A 17,500-nucleotide genomic window follows, 5' to 3' on the forward strand; every position below is an offset into this window, starting at 1 on the left:
TAAACAACCATAAGAACATAAAGAACATAAGAAATAATGGAAGCTGCAAGAAGCGACCAGGCTTACACGTGGCAGTCCTTGTATGAAATATACCTACCTATTTTCACTATCATCCCCATCCATAAACCCATCTAAACTTCTCTTAAAGCTCCCTAATGTCTTAGCACTAACAACATGATTACTGAGTCCGTTCCACTCATCTACCACTCTATTTGAGAACCAATTTCTTCCTGTCTCTTTCTTAAATCTAAAATATTCAAGCTTGAACCCTTTATTTCTTGTTCTATCCTGGTTGCTGATCCTAAGAATTTTGCTTACTTGTTATAACCCTTATACAAAGATTTCTATCAGGTCCTCTCTTAACCTACGTTAACCTCTTAACCACGACGAGTGGCAGCATGACACGGATATTTCCTCACGGACACAGATAATGTGGGTATCTGTGTGTCTAAGAAAGCTTTGTAAATTTTTCACACAAAGAAAAAAAAAATGACATTGTTAAGACCCACAAACTTTTTTTTTTCACTGAGAAAAAAAAATCAAGGATTAAAAAAAAATGCAGCCGGCACTGTTACAATCCTAACTTCCTCTCCCTTATAAGAAATGCAAGCTATACTCGTATGTGGAGCAGAACTGGTTAAAGTCACACCGTAGCTTTCCAGTACAGGGAATGAGGAAGTGAATATTTGATCATTTTTTCGCGCGCGCGCGCGTGTGTGTGTGTGTGTGTGTGTGTGTGTGTGAAAAGGGAAGTAACAAGGGCTCTACAAGTCTTGCTCAATGGATGAAGAAGAGAGACAGGACCGATGGCTGGATGTTTCCTCCCTGCCTCCCAATCACGTGTTACCCGAATGTCTGAGAATGATGTTGATATTCCTCGGCCATGTTATTACTGCATTCCTCGCCTTCATAGTTGAGGGATTTTCCCTTAACTACCGTGTGAATCGAGCAACTGATAGAAATAACTGCAAGACTGTTGTATAGCCTCAAAGAACGCCTGCGTACATATTTGTCCATCTGCACATATCCACCTATTAATTAATTTATCTAGCTCTACTGGTTGGATACAGTGGCGTAGCTAAGGGGGGGGGGTGGCGGTCCGCCCCGGGCGCGAAATTTTTTTCCAAAAAGATTTGGAGTGTGGGGGCGGGGCTTAAGTGATGCGTGTGTAGAGAAAACGAATTTTATGGTTAACTTAATGATAATATTTTATTAACAATCACACATTCTCTCTCTCTCTCTCTCTCTCTCTCTCTCTCTCTCTCACACACACACTGAATAAGTAGTGTTTTTGTTCAGTAGCATCATCACTCAATATTTTATTAACACAGGCAGTACATCATAATTGAAGTTACATGAGTACAGACACCTAATTTTATGGGTAACTGAACATTATTTTATTAACACAGCTAGCTAGAGTACATCATTCGTAGTCCACGAATGCATAAAACCAATTTTCCGGGTATCTGAACATTACCTATTTTATGAATACAAACAATATAATATTATCTATATAGTTCAGCCCATGCCTGACGACGATCATACAACTTCTTACAGTGGGCCAAATAGTTCGGGTACAGGCTTGCTATATCAACTGTACTTGGGGGCAGGAGATGTTTGCACACTGGTCGTAAAGTCAAAGATACCTGTGACAGTGAATTAAAAAAGCGTAAGGTGGTAGACAGTAGTCAGCTGATGCCGAAAAAGAAACCAAGAAAAGCTCCTCACTCTCTAAGTCAGTGTGTTACAAACAATGAAGGAATTGGTCAAAATAAATATTCCAAGTGGTAAGCATAATGGTAATCATGGATGAGACGGTGTGTGTGTGTGTGTGTGTGTGTGTGTGTGTGTGTGAGAGAGAGAGAGAGAGAGAGAGAGAGAGAGAGAGAGAGAGAGCGTGTGTGATTGTTAATAAAATATTATCATTAAGTTAACCATAAAATTCGTTTTCTCTACACACGCATCACTTAAGCCCCGCCCCCACACTCCAAATCGTTTGTGAAAAAAAATTTCGCGCCCGGGCGTCACTTTTTGGGGGCGGCACTTTGGTCCATTGTATAATAGACATAAATATGATTGACAATTGACGTTACTTCCTATTTCCATCTTTTCCATCACAGTGCCTCTTTTTTTTACATTTATTTGATAACAAGTACTCGGGTTATTAGAAATGAATCACGAGAAAACTGATACGTAAAAAATAACAAAGTATATACCTAGGCATAGACTACTCTTCGCTGGACTGCACACGAGCTCAGCTTGCTAGGCTGTGCTTTCACACTCAGTTGAGGCCTAAACGGTGAAACCCAGAGAACAAAATAATGGTGATATTTAGCTGATCAAAAACGTAATATTATTTTTCTCTACGTTACCAAGAATGAGTTGTGGTGCTTTCGTGAGGTCATGAAGGAAATTATTCTGTATTCTAATGTTTTAAATGTTATGAACACCAGGGAGACAGTGACGTGTGCCTGCAGAGTGTGTGTGACCCACCCCAGGCAGAGGACAATACTGCAGGGCAGCGTGCGGGTGCTGCTGCACCCTCTCCGAGGAAGGCTGCCCCCACCAAGGTAGTCACAGGAGCCACGCGACAACCGCGGGGTCCCTCGGGGATGGCTCCTGAGTCCCCTTTCTCAGAGGACAAGTTACCTGAGGCAGACCGTGATGGGATGCCGCCGGTGAATGGACGTTGGTCACCCGCAGGAAGAGGCGCTGCTCCGCCCCTACTTCCAGTCCCGACTGCCAGCCCCGAGCCAGACCAGGGAAATGTGATGTCAGCCCTGCAGACTCTGATGGAGCAGATGTCTCGCCTGACACAGGACGTGGACGACCTAAAGACCCGGGTGCAACACCATCACAATGAACGGTAAGGCTTTCCGCATCTTAACATGGAATGTCAATGGTCTACATGCTCGCTTCACTGACTTACACTCTCACGTCCTTCTCCATAAGCCTGACATTATTGCCTTACAGGAGGTAGGGCCACGGGTGCCTGAGCTGCGGGGTTATGCCTCCCACACCTTCAGTTGTGACGGCAGTAGTCGGGGGATGGCTATTTACATTATACATGGGATTCCGGTTACTTTCAGGGAAATGAGGGTCACCGAGGGTATTGAATTTATTACTGTTTGCTTGCACACCTTGGGTGAAGTTATTTACTTTGTAAACATGTACATTCATGCTGGTGCCTTAAATGTTGCAGATTTTCATGATTATGTCCTTGAGGAGCAGACTGTTATCATGGGTGACCTTAATGCCAGGCATAAGGAATTAGGAAGCCATCCCACCACCAATGCTAATGGTGTGCGCTGGAAGGCTTTCCTTGACACCACAGATACAGTAGTGCTCTCTGGGGAACATGCACCCACACATGTACAAAGAGGCAGACTTGACTATGTAGCCCTTATCAATATGCCAACGTATACTGCCGAAACCCTTCTTGTCAGATCTTTGCTGAGTGACCACTTCGCCCTGGAAACGACCTTCCCGGTGCAGTCCGCCCTGGCAGTGCCCAGGAAGCGACTGACGGTGCCACCATCCAGGATGGCAGGCCTCGTTGTCCATGTGATGGCGTGGTACTCTGCCGTGAAGGGCTCCTTCGCCGACGCAGAGACACTGTACGACGGACTACTACACACCATCGAGGGATTCATCGCGACTCCAAGGGCTCTGGCAAGGACCCACACTCCACGCCGTTGGACTTACGCTACCTACCGTGTTCCTGAACTGCCAACAGACGCTCGCTGCCTACCAGAGACGTTGGCAGCTTAACCCAGCAGACACAGAATCACGGGATGCTATGGTTACTGTGGCTCGACACCTCACGGATCTGAGGCAGCAGGAAAGAAAGAAGTGAGAAAGACTGATCAGATTTCCTTGCTTGTGCACGAGTAGTGACACAAACAGGGAATAAGCCTGGTTGTTGCTCTTCTAACTGTACAGTGGGGTTATCCATCAGCATTGCGTCACTAATTACCAAAGGGGGAGTCACCTTACTGCCAGCTAGGTCATTAGCGAGGAGTAGTTGAGCATTAGGGATGGGTAAGGCTGGTTCTTCACTAACTCCTATTATCACTTCACCTCTTACTAGTGGGCTATCAAGATGTACTTTAGCTAATGCAATGGGGAAGGGGTCATGGAAGTCTTTTAAATATACCTTTTCACCTGTGTAAAACTGTTCAATACCAGGGACTGCTGACTTCAGCACTAGGGACTGAGCTGAACAGGTGTCTCTTGACAATCTTAACTGGGTGATCCTTGTTATCAATGCTGATGGTGCCTACAGACCTGAAAGGCTCAAACAAGTCTTTAGGTACAGGGAAGGAGGGAAGAGCTTGTATGGAAGCAACTGGCTTGGCAGGATATGTTTGAGCTACCTTGCACTTGGGATTAGGACAGTTCTTTATGAGGTGCCCCGGCTGTTTACAAAAAGCACAAAATAGAGGTGGTCGAGTACTACTGCCGGTCATTTTACCAACCCCTGAGTTACCCGAGTTTATCTTACCACTAGGAGTCTCGGTCAGCTTGTCTGAGGTTGCCTTGCGATTCACCAGGGAGAAAAGGTCCGCTAACTGAGCGGCTTTGAGAAGATCTGTTTCTTCTTTGTTGGTGATGTGTAACATTACTGAGTAAGGGAGCTTACGCATGAACTCTTCTAAGGCTAAGAGATTTACTAATTCGTCGTACGTGGTTATCGCGGCTGACTTAAGCCAACGCTTGAGAGCCCTCAGTTTCTCTGAGGCAAACTCTAGATAGGTTTGTTGCGGAGTTTTGAACATTTTTCGAAAAGACTGACGGTATCCTTCTGTGGTAATGGAGTACGCCGCTAGGATGCCCTGTTTGACACAGTCGTAATCCGTGTTGTTTTCGAGGCCGTTCAAAATAGTTAAAGCCTTTTGGCTGAGTTTGGGTTTAAGAAGCCAAGGCCAGTCTTCTCGGGGCAGTTCAAAATGTACTGCTGTGTCCTCGAACTGTCCAAAGAAAGTTTCGGGGTCTTTGTCAGAGAACTGAGGGAGTAGTGAGAGATATTTAGTTAACTTTTGTTTGAGGTCAGCTGTGGTGGTTGATCGAGATTTTAATTGTGCGAGTTGGGTCTCGTGGATTCTTTCTTTTTCTCTCTCCTCTCTTTCTTTTTCTCTCTCCTCTTTCTTTTTCCTCCTTTTCTTTTACATATGCCAGATCTCTTTCCGCTTTTTCTTTTTGAAAAGCTAGTTCTTCTCGCCTTAGTTCTCTCTCCTCTCTCTCTTTCTCTTGCTGCCATTAGTTTCAGCTTTTCGAGTTCGAGCATTAAACTGGCGTCGTGCTGTGAAGCAGCACTAGTGGCTTCACCTCCAAGGTGAACCAGGATTTGAGTTCGGAGTTCTTCCTTCCGAATGTCAGACGGATATGAGAGATCAAACTGTCGGGCTATGTACTTTAAATCATTCTTTGTCACTTTGGCAGTTTGTAGCTCCGCCACAGAAGGATTACTGCAAAATGCGTCCAAGTTTAACTCATGCGACATGATTAATGAGCGTGAGGTCAATTGAACCAAATCAAGTGTGTCTGAGCCCTACACTGAAACCTGATCCAAGACCTAGGTTCGCCACCACGAGTCGGAAGGACCCGCGTGAACGACAGGTTCGAAACCACGAGTCGGAGGGAAATGAGTTGACCCGCGTGCATCGACAGAGACTCGTTTTTGAGTCTAGTTGAGTCAAGGTTAGCAACGCCTTAACTGTGCTTCTGAAGAGGCAACGAATCGAAGAAGTGTAGCGATAATCACTGCCCCAAAATGACTACCATAGAACTAACACTTAAGCACTTGTAATGGCTTGCCGTATTCGCTGCTTTCAAGCAAAGAGTGGAACGCAAGTTCCCAAGTTTTAAGGAGTCTCGGAGTTCGGGGTGAAGGTCACTACTAGGGGAATCGAACCGACACTAAAGCAACACTGAGGAAATCAATTGTTAGGTTTTTAACGCTTTTATGACTAGACGCCGGTACTTCGCGTACTTTTAAAGCGGAAAAACGCAAAAATTCACCAACAAAGAAATAAGCACAACTTCATATACACTCGAGAGCAGGAAAGGAACTAGTGTAGTTATATGTATGTGTAAACATGTGTAATATCCCGGACGGGCCCCCAATTGTTACGTGTGAGCATACACTGAACTCTAGGGGATGGACCATGAAGGGGTGTTGCTCACACTAACAATGTAAGGGTTAAAAGAAAAGAGAAAAGGAGACATTTTAACTGCTATTTAATATCTTAAAGTTAACCCTTAAATTAAGTAACAATACAAAATTGAAGATTATTTAAGTAAGTAAAAGTAACAAGGAGTGGCAATCTGAACTGGACTGAATAACTTAAAAGACTGGTTCAGTTAATAACTTAAGCCAAGTTAGTAAATGCATATAGATACAAATTACAAAAATAAACACCTTTACATATACATAATAGAAAATAAATATAAATGTGTTTGTGTGTGTGTGTGTGTTTATGTGTGTGTGGGTGTGTAACACTGGTGTAACTCTTACCACCGCTCTCGAGTGTATACGAGGCTCCCAGCGTATGCTAAGGCGAACTCAGAGCTGTAGCGACCCTTGGAGGAGACTGAAGCTCGATGGAACTCCACCCCTCGTTATCGGCTTGGTAGCCTGCTAGAGGTCACGTATCCAGTATGCCTCAAGCTATACACGTGGCAGCGCCACGAGTTGAGAGGCAGGCACCTGGTTCCGTGGTAGAGTAGTCACGTGTGTGACAAATACAAACAATTTTAAACCGTCAAATAAACTCACCGTTCGCGAAAATATTCTAACGTGTATTTTGAAATTGCCGCGTGACTGGATATGTAAGGGAGAGTGGAAAGCCAGGAAGCGCCACAATCATAATGTTATTCAGTCTTGGAAGATGATTGAGTTACCCCGGTTAGCATCCAAAACTGGAAAGGTGTGGATATTCTTTAAGTAAAACGTCGACCTGCTATACCATGGAACTGAGGTTTCATAAGCGAGTGGGGTTGTTCGTCCTAGTGGAAACATTGTTGAGTGACCATTCTATAATCATCATATTAGCCAATATAACAAATAGTTTACCTAAAGGAACTGGTGTGTGACTATTGTACGACACTATACGCAGATTATCAACATCCAAGAGGAATTATTCTGCGATTACGTTGGAAGTGGTAAACTATTCTGTAATTATCGAACTTACCGCTATAAAGAAACTCTATCTATAATCATCACTAATCCGAAATTATTGTACTCGACACTACAAAGATAATTTACATGAACGAATGAAATGTGTATTGTCATAAACCATACAACCATCTTTCCCTTACTCTAGGTGCGGCGTTGATGCTGGTAACAGTGGTGGGGATCCCGGCACACAGCCAGCAGGCATCGGCAGCATCCTTCCGCCTGGTCACCGCTTACACGTTAAACCGAACTGATGACTCCACTCAAACATTTCTCAGGTAACACTTAATACGCCGCACCGAAGATGGATAGATAAGTACTATTACTTATATATTTTCAGTCTTAAAGTTAGAGAAAAGTGTGATTTTCTTTTAATTAATTGTACATGAATATCTCAAAAGCTCATGGAAGGATGCATGAACTTGGGAAAGGTTAGGAATCACTGCCCTATTTGATATACCTATAGCGTGAAAATAACAGCTATAGGACACTTCTTTATTACATGTCTATAAATTTAATATAATGACACTATTTGGTCGTGGTCCTTCAGCGACATGTCATTTAAGTGGTTTGGTCAGGGTAGAAATTATTTCTAAGTGAACTAATGTATTAGAGAGAAAGAGAGAGAGAGAGAGAGAGAGAGAGAGAGAGAGAGAGAGAGAGAGAGAGAGAGAGAGAGAGAGAGAGAGACTGAAGCTTCAACTTTTCTTGTATTTCAGAGTGGGGACCTCTCCCTCCACCCGGTCCCTTACCTTGGCTCTGCAGGTGGGTGGGTGCATAACCTAACGTGTCTTAAAAGAAGGAACAATACACTAACTAAATTTAATGACGTTTTTTTCAATTTAAGACTCAAGCTGAACACCTGCTGGAATAAATCACACACACACACACACACACACACACACACACACACACACACACACACACACACACACACACACACACACCTCCTCCCACTCGCCTAATGTAAGATGTCATTGTTCACAGACTGACCTGACTAACTGTGGATGCAATGTCACCGGGAATTACTCAGGTCGCGTCCTCCAGGTGACAGGTGGCTACACAGGTGATGCGCTCAAAGTCGTGGCGCAGAGGTACCAGCATGTGGGGGGCGTTGGATCAGCTGAGGAGTTGGTGAGCGTAGCGTGGCACCCCGAGGAAGAGGTGAGAGAGCGTGAGAATATTGTCTTATAGATTTTCTTGTTATATATATATATATATATATATATATATATATATATATATATATATATATATATATATATATATATATATATATATATATATATATATATATTGATTTGTCTTTATTTATTTATTTTTTTTTCATGTATGTCATGTTTAGTTTTATCTGTTGCCTTGTCTTCCTATATTTATTTTTATTTGGTAGTTTATTAATATATTTATAATTAAAAATAAAAATTGCATAAAATGTGAAAGGCATTGCTATAGTCGGAGTCGTAATTTTCCTTTCTAAAAGATGCAACCATAGATTTCTTTATAAAGGAGTCTATGATATACCTTGAGGCAACGAATTAAAAGGATTGTTTATACCTCGTATAGAGCGAGACGCAGCCGGAACCGAGGCAGGACGGGGCGTGGTGGTGCGCACTCAGTTCTCTGAATCCATCTTTGGCGTATCTGTGGACTCACTGATGCCGGGGAAGCGTCGGCGTCTCCTGAACCTCACCGTCACGCCACACACTGGGTAGGTTTGCAGTCATGTGTTTGAAGGTGCCAATACTTCATTTGTTTCGAAAAAAAGTTTTCTGTAAAATGTCTTTTCAAGCACTGATAGATTACATTAGACAATTGTTTATAACCATGAGTCCTCTCTTAACTTTCAGAAAACACTGGCAGGTGAGCCTACATGTGCCAATTATCTCTACAGCCCTCGAGTGGGAGACGAAGCTCTGGAAAAATCAGGGCAAGCAACATTGGGAAGTTAATGGGGAAGTCAAGTCTACCAAATCTGACATATCGTTAGAATTCGTTCACTTCAAGCAGGAGAAGCAGGACGAGGAGACTCAGGTCACGGATGACAGAGGTGAGGCTGGCAGGTGTGATGCTGAAGGTTGTGGGGACGGCAATGTCAAGGAGCCAAAAGCCAAGTCGCGGCACCACGTCGACAGTGATTGCGACTCAGATTTAAGAAAAGAACAGACAGTAGACCAGAATGAAGTTTGTAGTGGTCGAGATCCTAAATCAGAAGACTTAAAGCAAAATGATCCTGATTCCATAATGGTAAATGTAGACGAAGAATGTTCCAGGAAAGCGGAGTGTGATGGACCGGAAGAGTCAGTGTCAAGTGAAGCTGTTCAAGAGACTACACAAAAATTAACTTCCCGGGTTTTCAGCCTTTCTTCCAACATGAAGACTTACGGTAAGTACGTCCACACTTCATGTAGAACGAAATTTGACTATTAAGGCAAAATTTAATGATACGTTTCTTATGATGTTAGTAAGTCCTTTTATTCAGGTCTTTTTATATACTTGATTTCTTGCAAATAAGAATTTATAATTAAAAAAAGTTGTTCGCTATACCTTTTGAAATCATAACTATTTGGATAGTACTGTTCTAATATTTTTTGTCGGTCGCGTCATCAGTGCCACAGTAGTGTACTTGAGTTGTTTACTTACCTGGAGCTCACGACACCCTCCCTTTATCTCCCTCCACGCACCGCACGCATAGTCTCATCTGACGGAGGACGCTGGATTCGGATCCTGCAGCGCACACACCTGGCATTCTGTCCTCGCCTTGGCTGGAACTTGAACCGTGAGTGAACCGGAGCCTGAGGAGCGAAAGTTCAAAGCAAGAGAGAGAGAGAGAGAGAGAGAGAGAGAGAGAGAGAGAGAGAGAGAGAGAGAGAGAGAGAGAGAGAGAGAGAGAGAGAGAGAGAGAGAGAATGATGATTTAAACTATACAAGAAAAATATTGCAATAGACTTTTTTTTATCACTCGGAATTCTAGAAATATTTCGGTTCAATCGTGACTGGACTGGGTGGGAGGTAGCGTGGCGGTGTGGTGTTGGGATGTATTGATGGTGATGGATACCGGTCCTGCAGAAAAGGTGGTAGTCATGGCGGTGGATACCTGTCCTAAAGGACAGGTGATGGCATTGGATACCCATCCAGCAGGGCAGGTGGTGGCAGTAGATACCCGTCCACATGACAGGTGGTGGTAGTAGATACCCGTCCAGCAGGACAGGTGGTGGCGGTGGATACCCGTCCAGCAGGACAGGTGATGGTAATGGCGGTGGATACCCGTCCAGCAGGACAGGTGGTGGCGGTGGATACCCGTCCAGCAGGACAGGTGATGGTAATGGCGGTGGATACCCGTCCAGCAGGACAGGTGGTGGCGGTGGATACCCGTTCAACAAGACAAGTGATAGTCATAGCGGTGGATACCCGCCCTGCAGAACAGATGGTTGCGGTGAATACTCGTCCTGCAGGACAGGCGGTGGCGGTGGATACCCGCTCTGCAGGACAGTGGTGGCGGTAGATAACCGTCCAGCAGGACAGGTGATGGTCATGGTGGTGGATACACGTCCAGCAGGACAGGTGGTGGCGGTGGATACCCGTCCAGCATGACAGGTGATGGTCAAGGCGCTAGATACCCGCCCTGCAGGACAGGTGGTGGCGGTGGATACCCGTTCAGCAGGACATGTGATGGTCATGGCGGTTGATACCCGTCCAGCAGGACAGGTGATGATCATGGCGGTGGATACTCGTCCAGCAGGTAAAGCGGTGGCGGCGGATACCCGTCCAGCAGGACAGGTGGTAGTCATGGCGGTGGATACCCGTCCAGCAAGACAGGAGGTGGCTGTGAATACCCGTCAAGCAGGACAGGTGGTGGCGGTGAATACCCGTCAAGCAGGACAGGTGGTGGCGGTGGAAACCCGTCCAGCAGGATAGGTGATGGTCATGGCGGTGGATACCCGGCCTGCAGGACAGGTGGTGGCAATGGATACCCGTCCAGCAGGACAGGTGGTGGCAGTGGATACCCGTCCAGCAGGACAGGTGGTGGCGGTGGATGACTGTCCAGGAGGACAGGTGATGGTCATGGCGATGGATACCCATCCAGCAGGACAGGTGGTGGCGGTGGATTCCTGTCCAGCAGGACAGGTGATGGTCATGGCGGTGGATACCCGCCCTGCAGGACAGGTCGTGGCGGTGGATACCAGTTCAGCAGGACAGGTGATGGTCATGGCGGTGGATACCCATCCAGCAGGACAGGTGATGGTCATGGCGGTGGATACCCGTCCAGAAGGACAAGTGGTGCCGGCGGATACCCGTTTAGCAGGACAGGTGGTAGTCATGGCGGTGGATACCCGTCAAGCAAGACAGGTGGTGGCTTTGCACAACCATCCAGTAGGACAGGTGGTGGCGGTGGATACCCATCCAGCAGGACAGGTGGTAGTCATGGCGGTGAATACCCTTCCAGCAAGATAGATGATTGTCGTGGCGGTGGATACCCGCCCTGCAGGACAGGTGGTGGCGGTGGATACCCGTCCAGCAGGACAAGTGGTAGTCATGGCGGTGGATACCCGTCCAGCAGGACAGGTGGCAGTCATGGCGGTGGATACCCGTCCAGCAGGATAGGTGATGGTCATGGCGGCGGGTATGGTGGATACCCTCCCTGCAGGACAGATGGTGGCAATAGATACCCGTCCAGCAGGACAGGTGGTGGCAGTGGATACCCGTCCAGCAGGACAGGTGGTGGCGGTGGATGCCCGTCCAGCTGGACAGGTGGTGGTCATGGCGGTGGATACCCGTCCAGAAGGACAAGTGGTGGCGGCGGATACCCGTTTAGCAGGACAGGTGGTAGTCATGGCGGTGGATACCCGTCAAGCAAGACAGGTGGTGGCTTTGCACAACCATCCAGTAGGACAGGTGGTGGCGGTGGATACCCATCCAGCAGGACAGGTGGTAGTCATGGCGGTGAATACCCTTCCAGCAAGATAGATGATTGTCGTGGCGGTGGATACCCGCCCTGCAGGACAGGTGGTGGCGGTGGATACCCGTCCAACAGGACAAGTGGTAGTCATGGCGGTGGATACCCGTCCAGCAGGACAGGTGATGGTCATGGCGGTGGATACCCGTCCAGAAGGACAAGTGGTGGCGGCGGATACCCGTTTAGCAGGACAGGTGGTAGTCATGGCGGTGGATACCCGTCAAGCAAGACAGGTGGTGGCTTTGCACAACCATCCAGTAGGACAGGTGGTGGCGGTGGATACCCATCCAGCAGGACAGGTGGTAGTCATGGCGGTGAATACCCTTCCAGCAAGATAGATGATTGTCGTGGCGGTGGATACCCGCCCTGCAGGACAGGTGGTGGCGGTGGATACCCGTCCAGCAGGACAAGTGGTAGTCATGGCGGTGGATACCCGTCCAGCAGGACAGGTGGCAGTCATGGCGGTGGATACCCGTCCAGCAGGATAGGTGATGGTCATGGCGGCGGGTATGGTGGATACCCGCCCTGCAGGACAGATGGTGGCAATAGATACCCGTCCAGCAGGACAGGTGGTGGCAGTGGATACCCGTCCAGCAGGACAGGTGGTGGCGGTGGATGCCCGTCCAGCTGGACAGGTGGTGGTCATGGCGGTGGATACCCGTCTAGCAGGACAGGTGATGGCATTGAATACCAGTCCAGCAGGACAGGTGATGGCAGTGAATACCCGTCCCGCAGGACAGGTGGTGGCCGTGAATAACCTTCCAGCATGACAGGTAGTGGCGGTGAATACCCGTCCAGCAGGACAGGTGGTGGCCGTGAATACCCGTCCCGCAGGACAGGTGGTGGCCGTGGATAACCTTCCAGCATGACAGGTAGTGGCGGTGAATACCCATCCAGCAGGACAGGTGGTGGCGGTGGATACCCGTCCAGCAAGACAGGTGGTGGCGGTGGATTCCTGTCCAGCAGGATAGGTGGTGGTAATGGATACCCGCCCTGCAGGACAGGTGGTGGCGGTGGATACCCGTCCAGCAGGACAAGTGATGGTCATAGCGGTGGATACCCGGCCTTCAGGACAGGTGGTCGCTGTGGATATCCGTCCAGCAATACAGGTGATAGTCACGGCAGTGGATACCCGCCCTGCAGGACAGGTGGTGGCGGTGGATACCCGTTCAGCGGGACAGGTGATGTTTATGGCGGTAGATACCCATCCAGCAGGACAGGTGATGGTCTGGCGGTGGACACTCGTCCAGCAGGACAAGTGGTGGCGGTGGATACCCGTCCAGCACGACAGGTGATGGTCATGGCGGTGGATACCCGTCTAGTAGGACAAGTGGTGGCGGGGGATACCCATCAAGCAGGACAGGTGGCAGTCATGGCGGTGGATATCCGTCCAGCAGGATAGGTGATGGTCATGGCGGCGGGTATGGTGGGTACCCGCCGCCCTGCAGGACAGATGGTGGCAATAGATACCCGTCCAGCAGGACAGGTGGTGGCAGTGGATACCCATCCAGCAGGACAGGTCGTGGCGGTGGATGCCCGTCCAGCTGGACAGGTGGTGGTCATGGCGGTGGATACCCGTCTAGCAGGACAGGTGATGGCATTGAATACCAGTCCAGCAGGGCAGGTGATGGCAGTGAATACCCGTCCCGCAGGACAGGTGGTGGCCGTGGATAACCTTCCAGCATGACAGGTAGTGGCGGTGAATACCCGTCCAGCATGACAGGTGGTGGCGGTGGATACTCGTCCTGCAGGGCAGGCGGTGGCGGTGGATACCTGCTCTGCAGGACAGTGGTGGCGCTAGATACCCTTCGTACAGGACAGGTGGTGGCGGTGAATACACGTCCTACAAGGACAGATGGTGGCGGTGGATACCCGTCCTGCAGTACAGGTGATGTTCATGGCGGTGGATACTCGTCCAGCACGACAGGTGATGGTCGTCGCGGTTTATACCCGTCCTACAGGACAAGTGATGGCGGTGGATACCCGTCCTACAGGTCAGGTGGTGGCGGTGGATACCCGTCCTACAGGACAGGTGGTGGCGGTGGATACCCGTCCTACAGGACAGGTGGTGGCGGTGGATACCCGTCCTGCAGGACAGGTGATGGTCATGGCGGTGGATATCCGTCCTACAGGACAGGTGGTGGCGGTGTATACCCGCCCTGCAGGACAGGTGATGGTCGTGGCGGTGGATACCTATCCTGCAGGACAGGTGGTGGTGGTGGACACCGGCCCGTTCCGCAGAATTGACTTCCAATATCATTCTCCCTCCACTGAGGTGCTGTGGTTCAGGAGTACTCCTTCTTTTCATTTGACGGTCTCCTTTCCAATGTTCTGTGTTTTCACTGAAGGACGCCCTTCACGAAGTGGATGACGTCCATCGTGTCTATTGTGTGAGGATGCGTCAGATTTTCTCTTAGTTTATTCTAGTTTTGCTGTTCCCTGGTGGCTTGCCTCGTGACTCCCTGAACTGATAATTTAGTCCCTAAACTATCAGTCGTCCCTGGCAGCGGCCGACTCTGCCCTGGTGCAGGCATACTGCTGGGCTGAGTCCCACCTGGGGAACCTCGCCCTGTTCTGTGCGATCCTCACCCCCTCCTGCTACGAGAGCTGGACGTTGGGGTAAACAAACTTTTTATCGTATAAAACGATTTTAAAATTAAATACTTATTGTGATCCTCATCGGTGCGACAAGACATTTGTAGATTGAGTGAAGAGAGATGGTGAGGAAGGGATCGCAGGTTTGGGGCGTGAAGGGTGAGGAGAGAGAAGGCACGGTGTGTGGAAGGTTTGTTTGGAGGGGCTGTTTTGCCATAACAGGAAGGTGTGGCTTTAAGAAGAAGAAGAAAGTGAAGCAGCAGCAGCATAAAAAAAGAGAGTGCACATGTGTGTGCAGATTTAACTGGGGCTTAAGAAAAAATAAATAAAATAAATAATTGGAAATTGATTGTAGTGTGTATACTTTATATGCACATTGTCACTACTACTACTAGCCTACTGGCTCCTTGTAGCTGCTTCTTATTAATTCTCTCTTCCAGCATTATTGTAACTATAAATCTCTCTTCCAACATTATTGTAACTATAACAAGAATTTATAATAATTAGGAGAATATTGATGACGTGGTAAGCATGATGGCAAATATTTACATCTTTGTTTCTTCCATATATCGCTTTATATTACTTCCAAGGTTTTCCTTCTGCGTTTGTTCCTTTTCTTTCTTTCAGGCTCAGAGTGAGCATCGTAGGAATGGCAGCCATCTTGATAGACTTGTAAAAACTGGGAACACCACCGACAGCTTCAGCAGGTCCTGGCACTGGTTCTTCAGTGTTGAGTGGCAACCGTTCATTTGACAAAGAATAGCTGTTTCAAGGGTTTAGGGAAAAAAGTTTTAAAGTTACAAGTTTGTTCACATTTTGTTTGGTGGTGTGTGGAAGTAATTTCGCAGTCTGTCAGTAGCACATCGGACTGCCCTCCGTCTTGGATCACTGAGCTGCTGCATTTATTTATTTTTTTCAGGTCACTTTTTGTCTGCTCTAGAACAAATCTTAGAAGTTATATGAGTAACTATTGTCCTTGAATTCATTGTTATTTTCATTTGTTTATTTATTTATTTATTTTTTCCTTCTTCTTCATCATCATCTTCTTTTTCTTCTTTTCTTCTTCTTCTTCTTCTTCTTCTTCTTCTTCTTCTTGTTCTTGTTCTTGTTCTTGTTCTTCTTCTGCTTCTTCTTCTTCTTTTTTTTTTTTTTTCTTCTTCTTCTTCTTCTTCTTCTTCTTCTTCTTGTTTTTTGTTCTTCCGCTTCTTCTTTTTCTTCTTCTTCTTCTTATTATTATTATTATTATAATTATTGTTATTATTATTATTATTATTATTATTATTATTATTATTATTATTATTATAATTATTGTTATTATTATTATTATTATTATTATTATTATTATTATTATTATTATTATTATTATTGTTATTATTATTATTATTATTATTGTTATTGTTGTTGTTGTTCAGACATTCCGACAAGCTGGAGGAGGAGGTGACAAGAAATACAAGTGTTGGGAGGTGAGTTTATTCCCGACTAGTTCCCCTGAAGAAACTTGTGCGAAACTAGTCGGGAATAAACTATCCTCCCAGCACTTGTGTTTCTTCTCACCTCCTCCTCCATTATTAGCATCATTATATTCCGGAATTACTAGTAAGTAGTGACGTCAGTAAATTTGCGAATGACACCAAATTACGAAGATAAGACAGGACTGGATAGAAAGTATGATTGGACAGAAAAGTGTGAAATGAAATTCGATATCAATGAGGTAGCGTTCTCTACGTAAGAAGTAAGAGAGAGAGAGAGAGAGAGAGAGAGAGAGAGAGAGAGAGAGAGAGAGAGAGAGGGATGCACAATATATAACAGCAGCTTAAAGGCCAGGGAGATAGCTAAATCTTCGAGAGAGAGAAAACAAAGTGATACTACAAGTCTGCGGCCTATAAAACAGTGCATGTAGTGCTTTGATAAGGCCTCTCTTACATTACGGTGTACAGTTGTGGCTGTGCAAAGAAGAGTGACTAGGATGATCCAGGGACTGAAAAAAAAAAAAAAGCTAGTCACTGGAATGGTGTAGGGAGCGTGGTGATACGATAGAGGTATTTCGATATCATTAAGGTAGGCTTTACCTCCTCATACGGTGTTCCATCCCTCGAAGTAATAATAATGATAATAATAATAATAATAATAATAATAATAATAATATTAAGTGAATTGATAAGTAAATACATCCGCCAATTCATGATGACTTAAGATTTCTCGGCCTGGGTGCTGGACCTTACAAGTCTCCTGATACTTCATCTCCTTGCTATTCTTGTCATGTGCCTTACCCGAATAGAATGGCTGGCGGGGGGGAGGGGCGGAAAGGTGACAGGCGAGGTGCAGGCTGAGGGTCATGGCAGGGTTAGTTGGGAGAGCTCAGCCCCAGTGAACGCTCGTGTGTGTCAGCTGAAGGACACCAACACTGCCCGGTGATCCATCTGGGTGGTGCCAAGCGAGGAACACGTACTGGTGTTTTGGTGAGTAGATTAGGTAGTGGTGATACGAAGAGATTTAACAATACGGCCCTTAGATGTTCTTCCATATTATGATGTATGCTAACAATCGTGTGTGTGTGTGTGTGTGTGTGTGTGTGATGGGAATAAGGTACCTAAGTTTGTTAGTGAACACGTACTATTATTTAGTATACTATCATTTGCTCCTTTACTTTACTGAAAACAGTACGGTTCATATTGAAAGCATGTTATAAAACTACATTGTGGTTTGTAAGCATGAACCCTGCCGTCTCCCATCGTCTGCAGCAGTGACTACGTGAGGTGGAGACTAAAGGAAGG

The 17,500-nt window shown here is 46.6% G+C and overlaps 1 protein-coding gene across 1 annotated transcript in view; it reads left to right on the plus strand.

The window, feature by feature from the left end:
• Window positions 1–7,171: 7,171 nt before the first annotated feature.
• The window catches only part of LOC135099156 (uncharacterized), a 13,619-nt gene continuing 3,290 nt past the window's right edge, over window positions 7,172–17,500 (plus strand). The window contains exons 1-6 of the mRNA XM_064001606.1: window positions 7,172–7,455; window positions 7,897–7,942; window positions 8,165–8,341; window positions 8,741–8,885; window positions 9,025–9,560; window positions 9,870–9,953. Of these exons, the coding sequence (XP_063857676.1) occupies window positions 8,833–8,885; window positions 9,025–9,560; window positions 9,870–9,953 (673 nt within the window). The 5' untranslated portion in view covers window positions 7,172–7,455; window positions 7,897–7,942; window positions 8,165–8,341; window positions 8,741–8,832. The remainder of the gene's footprint in view (window positions 7,456–7,896; window positions 7,943–8,164; window positions 8,342–8,740; window positions 8,886–9,024; window positions 9,561–9,869; window positions 9,954–17,500) is intronic.

This window comes from Scylla paramamosain, unplaced genomic scaffold (genome assembly GCF_035594125.1).
Source record: "Scylla paramamosain isolate STU-SP2022 unplaced genomic scaffold, ASM3559412v1 Contig108, whole genome shotgun sequence".
In the NCBI taxonomy this organism is placed as follows: domain Eukaryota; kingdom Metazoa; phylum Arthropoda; class Malacostraca; order Decapoda; family Portunidae; genus Scylla; species Scylla paramamosain.